Source organism: Hibiscus syriacus, unplaced genomic scaffold (genome assembly GCF_006381635.1).
Source record: "Hibiscus syriacus cultivar Baekdansim isolate YM2019G1 unplaced genomic scaffold, ASM638163v2 tig00111584_pilon, whole genome shotgun sequence".
NCBI classification, from domain to species: domain Eukaryota; kingdom Viridiplantae; phylum Streptophyta; class Magnoliopsida; order Malvales; family Malvaceae; genus Hibiscus; species Hibiscus syriacus.
This window is the reverse complement of record NW_024063127.1, coordinates 1,862,474-1,880,534: the sequence shown is the minus strand read 5'-3', so window position 1 is coordinate 1,880,534 and position 18,061 is coordinate 1,862,474. Positions and strand designations below refer to the sequence as shown.

At 35.4% G+C, this 18,061-nt stretch overlaps 1 protein-coding gene and 1 pseudogene across 1 annotated transcript; one reads left to right on the top strand and one right to left on the bottom strand.

The window, feature by feature from the left end:
* Positions 1-12,405: 12,405 nt before the first annotated feature.
* LOC120165596 lies at positions 12,406-13,674 on the bottom strand (annotated as a pseudogene).
* Positions 13,675-13,850: 176 nt separating this feature from the next.
* On the top strand, positions 13,851-17,629 carry LOC120165642 (uncharacterized protein DDB_G0290685-like). The gene is made up of 2 exons (XM_039175114.1): positions 13,851-13,968; positions 14,546-17,629. The coding sequence occupies exon 2, from the start codon at positions 14,567-14,569 to the stop codon at positions 17,360-17,362; it is 2,796 nt and encodes a 931-aa protein (XP_039031045.1). The 5' UTR covers positions 13,851-13,968; positions 14,546-14,566; the 3' UTR covers positions 17,363-17,629.
* Positions 17,630-18,061: the final 432 nt, after the last annotated feature.

Sequence of the window (18,061 nt, the reverse complement as noted above, 5' to 3'; positions counted from 1 at the left end):
CAGTTCTTGCACCTTTGCTTTCAAAAGTATGCCAAGACAGTATAATGCCAAGACAGTATAAGGTAACCTCTGCATCACTGATTCTAGAAAAAAGAGACAAAACATTGATACCATCGGGGAACATATATCTGGCAGATCCTCTTCCTTGTGTATGGTTTTTATAAAAACCTAGAAGAATTTACACCTCATCAGGTTCAAGTGGAACAACTTTATTCCTTCCAACCCATACCAGATTCAATTTTTGGCACTCATCAAGAACATACTTCTGGACACTCGAAGGAAGGCCAACATTTCTTTGTCAATGGAAAACCAAATGAAGCAAGTGTCACGTTCTCGTAATAGAAATAAGGAGGCCCAATAGCATCTTCTGGAAGTGTTCTTTGAGTTTTTTGATCTGGTTCAGTAGGAACCCCAAAACTAATCATTGGATTTAGAAGATGAACTGCATAATCATCTTTTATTGAGAAACTTCTTTTCAAGCTTTCTCTGCTTCTTCCTTTACAAATATCATAGCCCGAGTTTTGCCTTTTCTTGTAATTGGGGTCATTGCATAATGGTTTCCTATCTTCTACCGAAAGAAGTGTGTCAGCAGCCTTAACCATTTGAGCAGCACATATAAAATATGTCAACTCTGCAATTGATGAATCCGGATCACATTTCTCCATGGCTATTGAAGCCTCAGCCTCTGAGTTCCTCATTTTTCGTCAAGTATAACAGTTTATTCTCCTCATCAGAATTAGAATTCAGGATTTCCTTGGTATCAGAAGAACTATCAATATATGTGAAATCATTCTGAAAGATCGCTTCATAATCAGATGAGTAGTTATCAGAATCAACATGTTGCATGGAAAAGTATATTCCATAAATAGCCTTCACTAAAAACAAGGTTCATTGTGTCAGCCTGAAATGAATTACCAAGCGATTTATACCACTCTGTCTGACTAGACCCCTCCAGATCCAGAAAATGGTCACCTCATTCAGAAGAGGCACATATCTCATACATTTCTGTCATAATGATTGATTATTTTTAAAGTTAATGACAACATGAAGAGCATTCCTCAAGTTACTTAAACAATGTTGTTTTGTAACACCAGAATGAGAGTATTCAAGATAAACAGATTTGAGGCATGGATAAAACCACAAGTACACACCATAGTGCATTGTCAAAACTGGACCTTGTGGGGATCATGATATTCAAGTCAAACAGACATTGAAAGTAAGCCTTACAGTTTAGAATGTCAGGGGCATTGTGAAGGCCCAATTCAGACAGATCCATGCGGGACATCTCGAAAGCCCATTTCAACCAGGAATAGAATGGTGGGGCATTTTGAATGCTCATAGTAATATGAATATTTGGGCATTCTTGGAGGCTCATCTCAACAAGAAATAATGTGAATACATTTTTAACACCTGTATCAGCAAATGTTGGGGCATTTTAAAGGTTACTTCAGACAGATCCATGTGTGGCATTTTGAAGGCTCAGATTAACAAAAAGCAAATGTTAGGGCATACTGAAAGCCCCTCTCAATCAGAATCATGAATGTTGATGTATTTTGAACATTTATATCATCAAATGCTGGGGCATGCTGAAAGCCCCTTTCAATCAGAATGAAGAATATTGACGCATTTTGAATGCTTGTATTAGCCAATGTTGGGGCATGTTCAAGGCCTATATCATTTTGCAGAAAAATCATTGACTTGAGCAAATATTTCCAATGAGACAGAAAGGTATGAAGAATGAAAATGGTGAAGCAGTGACAGTCGAGCTGATTATACGTGATTGCTTCGTTCATTAGGCAGTTGCATCAGGGTATTGTTGTTGAACAAATATCTACTCAGCAAGTATGGTTTCAAATACCCAATCTTCTTAACCATGTGTCACATGACATCGTGTTTTTTAAGATACATCATGTTTGTATAGATAAAGATGGTACCCATGCAGACTATTCGATCTAGGGTTCAGTGCTTCAAAATCTCAGCTTTGAATTTTGCTTTCTCTGTATCAGTGATGATTGGAAATATTTATTTGAGATTTCTGGCAGTTAGTTTCAACCGTACTGTTGGGGTTACAAAGTTGTTTTTCACATCCGTTTTTGTTTACTTGATGACATTGAATAAAGAGGCTCTGTTTACGTATATTACCCTTATTCCCGTTGTTACTGTGGTTATCATTGTCAGCCAGGGTGAACTAAGTTTTCATCTATTCTGGTTTTATCATGTGCGGTTCATCCCCAGCTGCAAGAATTCCATGAACATCCTTCTGTACATGGTTCCTATAGTTGATGTGTTTCTACTTCCTACAACACTCGTTATGGAAGAAAATGTGACCAATATCACACTGGTCCTTACCTGAGACGATATTAAGATCAATTGGAATCTCTTATTCAATTCATCACTAGCATATTTTGTGAATTTGACCAAATTTTTTATCATGAAACACACCAACCTCTCACCTATATTCCCCCTGAGTTTTGTTCTCAAGAGGTCTTGTGACATCATGTAAAAGCTTTGAACACTAAGCAAAGAGCTTCCTTAACCATAAATTTATACAGAAGCCATAGGAAGAGATGAATGCGTTGTCAAATGTTTTATGAACATCTGGGCAGAAACCACATGAGATGATAAATGTGTTGTTAAATATTTTCCGAACCAGTGATTATGGTGCTGAACCAATGTTGCTATCATATGGTGTTTTCATTTATTGATCTGAGATAAAGTTTTCTTCAACCCCAAAGTTTGAAATGAGATATGATGAAGATTTCTTTCCACAAAAGGGAAGAAGAAATTTTAACAACAAGAAACTAGTGGAGCCAACAAATATTGAACGATAGGTTGTTGTTAAGCATCTCGACATGATATGGTCCAAGTTGCCTTATTGAGATTTGATTAGATGTGGAGACATGAAGGAATTAAGATACATCCTCCTTATAATGTGTTGCAAGAGTCAGATCAAAACAGATATTGATCTCTTAATTAATCCCTGCTGAGTCAGGTATATCTACATCTACATTCTTCAAAGATGATAGATTTTCTCAAAGATGATAGATTCTCTCAAAACAGATATGATCTCTTAATTAATCCCTGCTGAGTCAGGTATATCTACATCTACATTCTTCAAAGATGATAGATTTTCTCAAAGATGATAGATTCTCTTTTTAAAGATGAAAGCTTTATTGGATTTTTACACAAGTCCAAGAAAAGAAAGCCGATGTTATCAAAGACAAAATGGGGCATCAAGGTCATAGTTCTGACTACGACAAGAGTTCCATAAATGAAACATTTCTTCTGAGACTTAAATGAAACAAAGAAGACACAAAGATACAAGTTGATCAGATGATTTTTTCAGAGATACAAGCTTGATAGCATAAGTTGCTATACTGTTATCCAAAGGTAACCCTGGCAATAAATGATGAAGTGAAAGAAGAGCTAGTTCACCACTTTGAAGTCAAATGAAGATTGCATAAACATTCATGCATCCATAAGAACATCATTTACACAATAGACAATGCATTACATTGATACATCTGAATGCATTCAAACATGAAGTTTTATAGATCTTCATATGAAAAAGAATATTCATGATGAACAATACCTTACAAGAAGAAAGTAGAATTCAAAACCTCAAATGCAGAAATCACACAAACATCTGAAGAATAGATGGACGTAATCCACAGAAGATACATTATTTTAATTGGGTCATGTTACCCAAACAACAAGTTATTTCAATGACAAAACGATTTCCAAAATTTCTCATTTAATCTTTTCTAAAAATGAAATTGTTGAAAAGTAAGAAAATGATTTCCATAGTTTTTTTACTTAGTAAACTATTTCCAACATCTGTAAGTCCTTCAGTGCATGATGTTTTCAAAAAACCTTCAAGTCATCTGTAAGCCCTTCAGTGCATGATGTTATCAAAAACCTTCGGGGTCATCTGTAAGTCCTTCAGTGCATGATGTTATCAAAAACCTTCGGGTCATCTGTAAACCCTTCAGTGCATGATGTTATCAAAACCTTCGGGTCATTTGTAAGCCCTTCAGTGCATGATGTTTTCAAAAACCTTCGGGTCATCTGTAAGTCCTTCAGTGCATGATGTTTTCAAAAAACTTTGGGTCATCTGTAAGTCCTTCAGTGCATGATGTTTTCAAAAACCTTCGGGTCATCTGTAAGTCCTTCAGTGCATGATGTTTTTAAAAACCTTCGGGTCATCTGTAAGTCCTTCAGTGCATGATGTTTTCAAAAACCTTCAGGTCATCTGTAAGTCCTTCAGTGCATGATGTTTTCAAAAACCTTCGGGTCATCTGTAAGTCCTTCAGTGCATGATGTTTTCAAAAACCTTTGGGTCATCTGTAAGCCCTTCAGTTCATGATGTTTTCAAACATTTCCGTCATACTCAATAGAGGCCAAATGAAAAAATTATTGTCTTTTTCGTCTTTGCTCTATTCTTGTTAACACAAGAATGAGCAAAAAGGGGCAGCTGTAGACACTAATTTTTTAATTTCATTAAAATTATTCTTAATTATTATTTTTATTATTATTATTAATATATTATTATTATTATTATTTTATTACAAATAAATACAAAACAAACCCAAATATATTACAAAACCCAAAGCCCAACATCTGGCCCAAACCCTTTAGGGTTTATAACATATCAACTAAGGTTTTCTAACCCTAGCCCCAGCCACCGCAGGTCCTCAACCGTTGGATCTAATATGATCCAACGGTCTTGATGCTTCTAGACAAAACCCTAGGGTTATGATACCCTAGGGCAAACACGAGGTGCCGCCTATGCCAGATGCTACCTCCAGCCGTTGCCGACACTCCCATTGCTAGGTGCTCCATTCCGATGATGCCACCACACTGCCACGAACCGTCGAAGCTACCAGAAGAAGCATTTCATCCGCCCACATGTCTCATTCTTCAATGAGTCACCACAGATTCGGTGACTCACCAGAACTCATCTTTGGGATCGGTCCGACAAGAGCCTCGATGGTGGCTATAAAAGCCACCACACCTGTAAAAAAAGAAAGGAGACAGCCAGGGAGAAACAAAAACAAACAGCGACAAAGGGCAACAGAGAGCAGAAAACCACCAGGAACAGAGGCGAAAGATCCAAACAACAAGCCAAATACCACATCAACAAACAACCATTCAAAAAAGAAAAACAAAGAGAAGGGAGAGAAACTTACCACGTCCGTCGGAGCCCTCCAAACCGCCGTCGAACAGAAAATACCGAAGGTATTTTCCTTAGATCTAGGAAATATTGGAGGGTTTTAGGAGAAAAGGGTATCGGATTTGGCTTTAGAGTTTAAAAACGGAGGATTTGGGTTAATTTGTAAAATTTTGGCCACCGTGAATGGTGACCGGCGGGAGTGTCGGTGCCGGAATATGGCTGCCGGCCGGTGACCAGTTTTCTTTCTGGCCAAAGAAGACGAGAGCTTCTCTCTCTAGAGAGAGAAGCCAAACCAGAAAATGAAATAAATTGGCCCAAGGAGGTCGGTTTTTGGATTTAAATACCCTCCCCGAACAACGTCGTTTTGGGGAGGGGAATGTCTGTAATTTAATAAGGGTAAAACCCTTTCCGCAGTCATTCATGTTCTATAAATTTACATTATGGTCACCAAAATCAACTTATATGTCTTTTAATTTGGTATTTCAATTTTATTTTTTATATTTTCTCCACTAATTATATATGTTTATATATATGTTTAGGGTTATGGTTAAATTGCATTATTAATGTTTATATTATATTAATGTTTCGAATTATAGTTTTAAGTTTTAATAACTTTTATTTTAAACCACAAAATGACTAATTAAGGCTAAATTACATTATCAGTACATATCTTTTGAATAATTCGAATTAATATCTTTAAATTTTATATTTTATATTTTAATCCCTAATAGTTTGATCCTTTTTATTCATTTAAGTTAATTTTATAATTTTGTTTTATTATTATTATTTATATATGTTTAAATTATTATTATTTTATTAGTATTATCTTAAGTCATATAAATATATATATAATATTTATTTATTTATCTTATTTGTTTTCTATTTAAATCCTATTTTTTAAATTTTTTACTTTTAAAATAATAATAATAATAATAATCATATTTTAAATATTTATATTTTTTAATATTAAGAAATGGGCTTTCTTAAAGCACCTAGAAGTCCTTTTCTGATATTCTTAAATAAATTTTTATAAACTATACTAATTTATTTTATTAATATTTATTTATTTTTTAATATTAAGAAAGGAGCTGTCTTAAAGCACATAGAATCCTTTTTCTGACATTTCTAAATAAATATCTTATTTATTAATAGATTTTTTATAGTAATAAATGTGAAATAACAAGATCATAAATTAAATACAATTGAATATTTCTAATAATAGAGACAATTTATAATTAATAAGTACCAATTTGGGCGTTGTGGGGGTGCTAATCCTTCCCCAAACATAATCGACCATGAACCCCTTTTTATTATTAAAAAAGAATGAATTTTTGGTTAAAACGCAGACCAGTTTATCTTTTAACTGATGTTTTCCTAAAACCTCTTTTAAAAGATAATTTTTAGGTATTCGACCTACCTGACCCAAAAGGCCGATGGCGACTCCTTAAAATATTTTAAAAACCATTTATTCACATTATTTTCCCGCCAAGTAAAAATTTCGTGACCGGACGAAAACTGGTTACGACAAAGCTTTATCCTTTATCTGACATCTTGTGTGAAAGATGTTTGTTCTTTGAATATCCAAGCCATCAATTGTTTGAATGCTTAAGTTTTGTCTCACAACTAAGCATATTTTGTCAAATCCATCACTATCCGACTCAATTTCTGTCTTTTTTTTTCATATGATCGGTACAATCTGTTTCTGAATCGGGCCATCTAGTATTCTCCTACCAGATTATCATTGTTTTCAAATTCGGATAATCGTGATTGATGTAACCATACCCTTTGCTTTTAAAGCAAACATGTTATTTTTTTTATCTTTTTAGGGTTTTCAGTCATATCTTTATTAGCCACCTTAGACTTTTCATCCCTTGATTTCTTATTCGTGACAGAAGGAGTAGAAGAAAGAGTGAGATCAGATAAAGTACCTTGGAAAGAAGAGGATTTACCTTGATAATTGTCTTTGAATCTGAACCTTCTCTAAAGTCATGCTTTAATTGTTATTTTTTTTCAATGTTTCTTCTAGACATTCATAGTCATGAAAATCAAGAAGATCAACTATGTTTGTGTTTAAACCAACCAAAAAAATGAGAAAATGTGTATCCCTTTTCTTCAGAGATGTTTGCTCGGTTTATGAAAGATTGCATCTTCTTGTAGTAATCTTCCACGTAACTCTTTCTAGTAATCTCCTAGTATATTTGTTTTACTTCTCTTGTGTAGTGTGTTGGCAGAAAGAGGTTTCTCATGATTTTTTTTTCGAGTCTGCATCCACCAAGTGTGAGTATAGCCCACGAATTTCATAGTGACAAGGGGTACTTGTTCTGTAATGGTACAATCATGGTAGGAAAACATGAGATCAATGCTTTCTTCATAATCGATGTAACCATTTGGATCATAGTCTCCTTTGAATGGAGGAATTGTGAACTTTGGTTTAGCGAACAGTTCCCACATTTGAAACTGGGTTGTGTACGCCTGAGACCCATGAAGTTGTTTGGTTTGTTGTCTTGTCTCGGGTTATCGGCCGGTGGTAGTTGAATCTGTTGTTGTTGTATGAACAAGTTTAGGTTATCCAGCCATTGTTGAATTCCCTACAGTAAAGTGGATTGTTGATTTACAACATTCAAGTGTTGCTAAGGTATTGTTCAAAGCTTCTTGTCCCATCCTAAAATCACAACACTCAAAAAAATTTAAGTGAAAATAAAACAAGAAACCTCACAAGTCACTCCAAGGAAGTAACACAACGAGAGACAAGAACGTCAATCTTATACTCTTTAAAACTTTCTTCTCCAAAAATCTTTCCAATGTTCGTATCAGAGTTCAATCACTAGAAAAGGAAGAAAACATTACTTAAGGGTTCTAAGAGGCCAAAGAAAGTTAAGACTCCAAGCTAACGAGAACGCAAAGAAAAAGAAGTATGCAAACTCTTAAATCCTAATAAAACAAGGAAGATAATGTGTTAGATGATGCAGAGTAATAATAAAATCTAAAACAAAAGAATCTAAAGCAATAAGAGTCAAAGAAAAAAGTTGGAAAAAACTAAACCCAAAAAACCCTAATTGGTTGGATTAACTTGAGCAACATCTTTGAGGGGGTTTTCGATATCCAAAAATTATAATTTTTTTGGATGTCTTAAAATGAGTTTAGTTTATATTTTTAAAATTTAAGCACCAAATTATTCATGTAAAATTATTAAAAAAAATCGACAAGAACTAGTGCTCAAATCTACCGAATAATCTTGAATAAGGAATCAGAGGGATCAAATAAAGTCCGATTGGTCCGAAATTTGAAATAGAGATTTATCTTAGGATAATGCAAGTACCTATAAAAAAAAGTCTCAAATTCCTTCGTTTGTGATTTCTGGATTTTTTATAGTTTTTTTTTTTATTTTTTTATTTGATTTTTTATTTTCTTTTTGATGGAAAACATCAAAATAACAAGAATGAATTGAAAATAAACTAAAATAAATTGAAAAGAACATGAAAACAATGAACTTATCTCAACTAGCTCCGTTGGGGTGCCTTGATGAAGTATGCTCGCAAGAACAATCAAGAAAACTTGATTCTCTTCAAGAATCATCTCAAATCTGATATCAATTGATAGAGAAGTGGCAGAAGATGATGATCGTTGATCTTCATCGAGGAATGAAACCTAGAAAGCTCTAGACTCAATCAAAGAAAGAGAGGATGAATGAAGAATGTGGGTGGCAACAAGGTAATTGGATTAAGGCTTTTATTTGCTGAGATTAAGACAAGAATAATAGGTTAAAACAATAAAAAAAAAGGGTAATAGAATTCTAATGAAATAAGGACAAAAGGAAAACAAGGGTAATTAGATAAACTAAAAGTCAAAACATGTAATAGAGGAATTAAAGTTATCGTCCCTTATAATGGGTGGCGTGAGGCTGTTTTGAATGGATTTGGATCAATGAATACTCGTTGGAAAGATAATGAGATAAGGATTGCAACGAAGAAGACGAATCAAAATTCTGACGGTTGGATCTTCGTAAAAAGAGATTTGAAAATTTACCCCTATAGTTATATAGCTTAACGCAAACCTAGCGTTTTGGTAATGATGATGGTGTGATAATGGAGTAAGAAGATGATGGATTATGGAGATGAAATATAGATGGATATGTGCTACTGAACCCTCCTAGTTGCAATGAAAAGACAAACTCGGCAATACGACTCTAACCAACCCTCCTAATCGCAATGAGAATGAAAACCGGAGTGTGAAGATCTCTCTCTCAAAAACTTGGAAGAACTTAAACGAAAAGATGTTTCGAAAGCACTAGACAACCAACTCTTGCAAAAACGTTATCACATTGTATTATTATTTAAAGAAAAGATGATGAAAAACAATGAAGGGGTAGTCTCCTTTATATAGGTGAGGAGGAGTCCTTGTAACATCCTATGTTTGTAATAAAATAATAATAAAAAATGTCCTAACAGAACTAGGATGGGCGGCATGAATGTTAGCTGTTGATTCAATTCTTGATCAAATAATTATGATAAAATCAAGGCTTTTGAATGCATGATGAAACCTCTAGCTTGATGGACGATCCAGATAAGTCTTCTAAAAGATGAAGGGGCGACAATGCTTTAGAGAACAAGGAAGGGCCAACCATGTAGGGTAAGGTGGAAATGATGGGCTTTCCTAGGGTTTTGTCATTACAAATAATTACCATCTTTGGGCATGGTCTTAATAAAATAAAGAAAACAACTTAAATAACTAAAATCTACTTAGGACAAGTGATTCATGGTTTATATTCCAACAATGGATACTTTATATATAGGTTTTAGTAATTTATGGAGGTTTGAAATTAATTTCAGGGTCATCTTCATGAATCTCGCAATTTGGTTTTGGGTTACCTTCACCTTTGGGTTTGAAGGCCCAAATAGCATTAGGAGGAAGGATGAAAGAGTTTCCCTCCTTAAATTCTTCTATCTCTACGTGGGCTTGGATTCCTTGTAAATGAAAGTCAGGAATGAAGCCTAAAAGCTATCTTTTAAGAGTTTGACTCAGTTGCTTGTAATTGGGCCAAGTAGAAGAGTTAGCCCATCATCTTTGGAGAAGTGACGTTTGGTGCATGTATCACCCCTTAATTCCATCATCTTCTTCAAAGATTCTATTTTTCTTTACTATAATTTCTGCACAACACTTGCACTAGTTATTAATAAAGAGATTATATTTTTGGAGAATATTCTCGTGAAATTATCAAATCTATGTTAATAATTATCTTGAAAGACTTCTCCCTCTAATTAGAACTTTTAGAAGTTGTCTGATATCCAGAGATATAACAAATCATCCTCGGCCGAGATCACTTTTTTATAGAATAAAATTTGATAGTTGATAGTCATATGTGTATAGTCAACTTATTAACAAACCTAATAAGTTTTGTCACCGTAAACAAAAATCAATTGTTAAAACTTGACGAGATATTTAATTGACAATTTTTTTATCAGTCTTTTATCATTTTCCTTTTATTTGGATATGCAACAAAATACATTTCCAGCATCCTTGATGTAGAGATGATTAGACAAGACTTTGGTTCCATACGTACAACAATTTTGGCTGTTTAAACCAATCAACTAAACAGTAGCTAAGCTTGCGAAACACCAAATTCCTGAATGACAGCAGATAAATTAAAGGCCCGACAAGGCTGCAACAACCAAAAGTCATGGGGTCATAGCTACGTAAATAATAATCAATTTTTTTCCAACTACAATAGCACGAAAAAAGGACTAATTTGAACATGGATGATGATACCTCAGTAAGTCATTCAAGGTTTGAATCCTCTGTCCTTTGCCTGTTAAGTGTACGAGCTATGAACAGGGAACTTAAGATCCAAAGTCGTAGAATGAAAAACAAAGTGGGTTTTCGTCTTAAGCTGCACATCTAATCCGAATTCCAAATGCAACCCTTTATCAATTCTTTGTCCAGTCCTGAGCATTGATCTCATCTCACTGTATTATCTAAAAATAATGATTAATTGTAATATCGGACTGGGACGACTATGTTAATTGGATTACCAGATATTAGAAGCTTTGTTAATGATGTTTAACAACGGCTTAATGATTGCTTCAAAATAGAAGATTGAGGGGGAGAAACAGGGTTAGGGGGACATTTATTTTACTGAATATAAAATTATCTATGAAAATATAAATATCGAGACGTGAGTTTACAAACATATCATTAAGAATGTTATGTTATGTTAACTTGTTTATAATAAATAACTTTAAGAAATTAAGATAAATGTCATTTCTGAAATGCTTTGTTAACAGAGAGAATGTAATATTACCTAAAACCCGAAATGGCAAGTGTTGCGTAAGACCGAAGCTACAAGGTTCACTGGATCAAATCACCTTCGATTCCTTCCTATTTTACATCTCTAATTTATGAGGTTTTTAGTTTGCATAATGAGAGCTTAAAATAAAAGCTCAGAGTTGCCTGTTTTGAGAAATCCCATTCCTTGGATAAATACAGAGAGCTAACATTCAGAAAAGAAGATTTGCTCACCCAAAGGCAGGTTCGCATTGTGTATGTCGGGCATGCCTGAGTACCATATTTTCTGGGAAGACTACTTTCTATGCACACGTCTCAAGGTTCAAGTTGACTTTCCAGTATTAGACTTCATCAGCAATTTTAAATAACAGTCGTTGAAAAAAATGGCTATCAAGATGCAATCTAATACTATATTTTTTCTTCAACCTAGAGACCAGTATTAGACTTCATCAGCAATGAGGATTTGAGGACACTGTAATTACAGAAGTCTGGTTCCAGCCTAATTCACAATTTAATCCAACAAAGTGGCGAAACAAGAGGCACCATGCATCAGTAGCCAAAGCAACTCAGCAGCTTGGCAGAAAAGGGAAACGTGTTATTACAAATTTTTTTCAATGCATTCACAAAAGTAGGCACTTTTGCGAGAGGTAAATCCAATGTAGAATGATGTCTACTTCACAATGCTTGATTTGATAGGAGACTTCACACTTATTTCGATGGTAGAAGAACCGAAGCATTATTATAAATTTATAAGTAATGACTACCGCTGAATAGATCACCCTAATTCATTTCATTATATAAAAAGCAACATAAAACTAGATATTATTTGGTATCCATCACAGTGATCTCAGAGTTCCAAAAACATTCAATAACTTTACAGCTAAAGCAGAAACATTTATTATTGTTTCTATTATCAAGATAGGATCTCCCTATTTTGATGAAGTGCAAGATTTACTTTCTAATCATGTAAATTAGCTAAGAAAGCTATCAAGGAGTGTACATGGATGAGAGAACAAAACCAGGATATAATGACACAATTCTAGGCTCTAGCTCTGCATAATCATTCAACATGCAATTCTTATCCAAACTAGCCTCACCTATCTTCCGAGCTCGATCAATGCTGCGCCCATTGAATCTGCTTAATGTCAATACCTTCCTTTACCATCTCATAAAGCGGACTCATTTCCCTTAATTTCTCAACCTGTTTCACAGTAAGCTCAACTGCCTTATCTATCTCCTCTTCGGTAGTAAACCTCCCAATCCCAAACCTAATCGAAGTATGTGCCATATCCTCATCCACACCCAATGCTCTCAACACATAAGAAGGCTCCGAACTTGCACTAGTACACGCACTCCTCTAGACACTGCCACTTCTTTCAACCCCATCAACAAACTTTCCCCTTCAACAAACGCAAATGACAAGTTCCCAACATACCTCCTATCCATACTCCCATTCACCACAACCCCATCAATCTTCTCCCCGATCCCATTCAACAACCTCTCTTGCAAACCTTAAATCCTCTTCTCATCATACTCCATTTCCTTCAAGGCCAACTCACATGCCGCTCCTATCCCGAAAACAAGTGGAGTAGGCACAGTCCCACTCCTAATCCCTCTCTCTTGCCCACCTCCATTCATTTGAGACTCAACTCTTATCCGTGGCCGCCTTCTCATGTACAAAGCCCCAACTCCTTTAGGACCATAAATCTTATGCCCACTTAAACTCATTAAACTAACGTTCCATTTCTCTACATCAAACTTAATCTTCCCTAAAGCCTGTGCGGGTGAAGAAAGGGTTTCGATAAAACTACGATCACCCACTTTTCGTATGTCAATTATAACACGTGGCCGCTATCTGCCCCTTAAGGAAATAAGTCAGTATTTTTAGTTAGAAGAGTTTATAATTAGGTTAAATTATGATTTTAGGTAAATTATCTAAGATTCTAAATAATAATACAAGTTAACTGATACAGTTTAATGAAATTAAAGAATTGTGAGACAAGGAAGTTAACGTTATATTCCATTATCTAAAATGTATAATATTATTTTATAAATTTATAAAAGCACGAGATTGAATTATATCAAGTTAAAATACATGGATTATATAATAATTTATGTATAATAGAGGATCACAATCAAAATAAGACCTTATAACCCAAATTGAAAGCGATTGATACGAAAACGGCGTAGTATACATATAATGTAATTACACGCGCCATTAAGAGTGTGGAGACAAAAGAGGGTATGAGAAGGAGAATTTTTAGTTTTGCAGAGATCAATGGGATGCCATTCTAAGGAGCACGAATGCACCATTTATGTGTTACAAGCTCTCTGATTTCCCATTTCTAGATCCAATCTCATTTTTCCACACACCCCGTAGCTTTTAATTCTTGAAACAAGTTTCTTTTTTTTTCATTTCGTCCAAATTCTGGAAATATAACCATTCTCTGAATTTTCACTTTAAAAGCGAAGAGATTCCATTCTTAGTTCTTCCTGATCGTTTAGGATTGAAGGTGAGTCTCTGTCCAATTTTTTTCAATTTAATTTTCGGTTGTTAAAACTGGGTTTGCTTTTAAAATTTAAGTGGTTGATTCGTTTCAGATTTTTAGTGCAGTTTTGATCCTGCATTGTATTCATCTCTTCATTTGATCTGTCTTCATAAGACGTCTTCTTAACTTACTTCTGTCATTTTTACCTTTAAAAGACGTGAAGGTTAAATTTTGTGTCTTGGTTAAAGCTGTAAGAGTGTTTGAAAGGTGTTTCATTGATATCTTTTCGGAATTTTGTCAACCTTCCTCTTGTTCATTCATTATTTATCGTCATTTTCTGTGGACTGGATCGGTTGTAATTGTTAATATTAGTGTTCGATCATATTCTCATATGGAAATTTGAATTGAATATATTTATGTTAATGGTAAACTACCATTTGAGCTTTAGTTCATGGGATGATCTGAATTTTCCTTTGCATGTATTGCATTTTAACAACATTGTCTGCTTGAGTTTTCATTTTCTTTCTGTCGTGTTAGCCAATTTTCTCGATGTTGTAGTGTATGACTGTAAATACAAAAGAAAAGTGATGTTTTGGGGCAGGTTCGTTGGAGGGAGTGCACCATGCCGAGGGTTTCATCCTACAGGAATCAAAGATCCAAAGGGTTGAAGGTAAAGCATGCTCTCCAAATATGTGTTCTGGCTGCTATATGCATTTGGCTGCTTTACCAAGTTATGCACAATAGTGAGAAGAAAGCCGAGTACGAGAAATCCAACAAGGAAGTCTTAAAGTTGGGGAGAAAGGACCTTCCTCGAGCAGAGGAAACAGTTATTAAGGATGTGCGGGTCAAGGATGAAGACGAGGAAGCAAGGAAGATTGGAGAAGAAGATAACAAGCTCGAGGAAACCGAAAGTGTAGCAAGAGGGAATGGAGAGGATGATGTGATGGGCGAGCACGATAATGTTAAGGCAGAAGAGGAAGCCGATCACAGAGAAGATTCTATAGATGGAGAGAAGGAAAATGAAGAACGTCGGAACACTAAGATTGGAGAGAAGGAAAGCGTAGACCTGGAGAGTGAAGAGACTAAAGAGAATGTTAGCGATGATAAAGGGTTAGAAGAGAGTAAAGAGGACAGTAAAAACAAAGAGAGTGAAGTTAACACAGAGGAAGGGGAAAATAAGGCACTTGAGGGGAAAGAAAACACCAAAGAGAGTCTAGAGAAGGAAAATAACCATATTGGGGAAGAGAGTAATGCTGCTGAAAGCGGCAAGAAAGAGACCGAGAAGAGTGGAGGTGAGATTGAAAATTTATCAGATGATCATGTCCGTGATGGAACTGAAATGAACAATGGAGAAGCAAGAGAAGAACACTTAAAGGGGGGTGATGCTTCAAGCGAAGTAATTCATGATACTCAACATGTATCAGTTGAGAATGAGACAGGTGGTTCAGAAAATTCCAACCAGTCTGAGCAATTGGAAAACAGAGGTAAAAATGAATTTGACCAGGAGAAAGGATCAAGTAACAGTGAAGCAACAAATGTTTATCTTAATGAGTCAAACGTGCAGGAAAATGAAGCAACTGAAAACAATCAAGAGAGTGGTAATGAGAGCACGGAGGCTTCAGTGACAGATACAAACTCAAATGAACACCAGAATGGTAGAGAGGCAACATCCAATTCAACTCATAATGAAAATGATCAACAATTGGAGAAATCCAAATCAGGTGGTGATGGTGGACAGTTAGATTTAAATGCAATTGCTGCTTTGACTGAGCACATGAATGGAGCTAACAGTGGTTCTGCAAGCTCTACCAGTAACTCTGAGTCTGTTGAATCAAAGGGGCAGATTGAGAACTCTGATGCACGGAGAGGATCGGACAAAGATTCTTCATCTTCAGTTACAAGCCAAAATGACGGAGTTCAGATTGATGAATCCAACACTAACTCTGGAGTGGAGGGTACACGAGAAAAACTTATTTCGTTGAACAAAATCGGGAATTCAAATACTGGTCAGAGTGAAGAAGTTCATTCTTCTGATTCTTCAATTGCCAAAGGGAGGACAGCATCCTTGAACACTAATTATAATGCCGGTTCTGGTCAGAATGAGAGTGGAGACGATACCAACAATGACGCAAATGTAAATGGGAGAGACAATCAGAGCAACACTAATGATAATGCAAATGCAAATGAAGATGTTGCTGAAAAGGATAATAACAATTCAAGTTTAAATGAAAATGCTGCTCAGAACAACAGCAGCAATGAGAATGCAAGTCAGAATGAGAATAATGCTTTCCAGAGCAACGACGAGAAAGCAAGTCAGAATGAGAACAATGATACTGTTCTGAGCAACAACAAGAATGAGAATGCTGGTCAAAACGAGAAAAATGCTGCTCACAGTGTTACCAACAACCAGAATGCTGGTCAGAATGAGAATTATACTTCCCAGAGCAACAACAACAATGATAATGCAAGTCAGAATGAGAACAATGATGCCGTTCAGATCAATACCAGCAACAGTGATAATGCAAGTCAGAATGAGATCAGTGATGCCATTCAGATCAATACCAGCAACAATGAGAATGCAAGTCAGAATGAGGTTAAAGATTCTGTTCAGATTAACACCAACAACCATGAGAATGCGAGTGAGAATGAGAACAATGCTGCTCAGAGCATTACCAACAACAAAAATGCCGGTCAGAATGAGAATAATGCTTTCCAGAACTATGACAACAATAACAGCGAGAATGCAAGTCAGAATGAGAATAACATTGCTGTTCAAATCGACACCAACAATGAGAAAGCAGGTATGAATGAGAACAAGGCCTTCCAGAATTACAACAATAACAGTGAGAATGCAACTCAGAATGAGAACAATAATGCTGTTCAGATTGACATCAACAGCGAGAATGAAAGTCAGAATGAGAACAATAATGCTGTTCAAATTGACACCAACGGTGAGAATGTAAGTCAGAATGAGAATGACAAAGCTTCTCGAATCAACACCAACAATGAGAATGCAGTTAAGAATGAGAACAATGCTGCTCAGAGCATTGTTGACAAAGAAATTGCAGGTCAGAACGAGAATAATGCTTCCCAGAATTTAAACAATGACAACAAAAGCACCAATGACAATTCTAGCCAGAATGATAACAATGACGGTGTTCAGGGAAACACAAACAACCGGGAAACCACAAATCAGGATGAAACTAATATGGCTCATACCTACAATAATGAAAATGCAGGTCAGAATGAAAACAACAATGCTGCTCAAAGTAACACTCACAATAATGGGAATTCGGCTGAGAATGACAACAATAATGCTTCAAAGACCTACAAGGACAACAATGCAAGTGACGATATTAGGACTTTGGCAGATACCAAGACTGGGGGAAATGATGGTGAGCATGTAGCTGCAGAATGAAAATGATGTTCTGTTGTTCACTATATGACTATTATTGCCATCAAAGTTTTGTTTTGTACTTGCATTGATAATATAACTGGAATTGTTTGTTTTGTACTTACAGTTCTACTTTTAATTATTAACACTCCAAGTTCCATAAGCCACATATGTATATGTTTAAACTGTGTTCTCCATCTAGCAAAAATGAAAATCATAGGCTTTGATTCAACAGAATATATTTCTGAAAGTCTTTTGTTTAAGAAGGAAAGTTTCTTTTCCTGCAAATGTGTCTAGATCCCTCTTACATCATCATTTTGATTCCATGAATTTGTTGCTTAACTTACAAGGACCAGTAGAGTTGGCAAAGCAATACAACCTGATTCTGCCCAAAAACCTAAAACCGATCTGAAAAACTAGACTCTTAACCTTATCTCTGTCATCCTAACTTCCGCTTGGATTGTCCTTTGATTCTAGGATTTCTTGGTAACATTATTATTATGAAAAGACCTTCCATCTAACATTAAACAATGAAAAATCTTGGTCCCTTCCATTGAGAAAGCCATCTCTCTAGTCTTCAGTTATTTTTCATAATCTTTACCAATATTCTTCTCTCTCATTGGGTAGTGTTGAACTCTCTTAATTATGTTCTTACTATCCTCCTTTTATGATGGATAATCTCAACTCTCAAAAAATCCTCTCAATTGTACATTTTCGAAAATC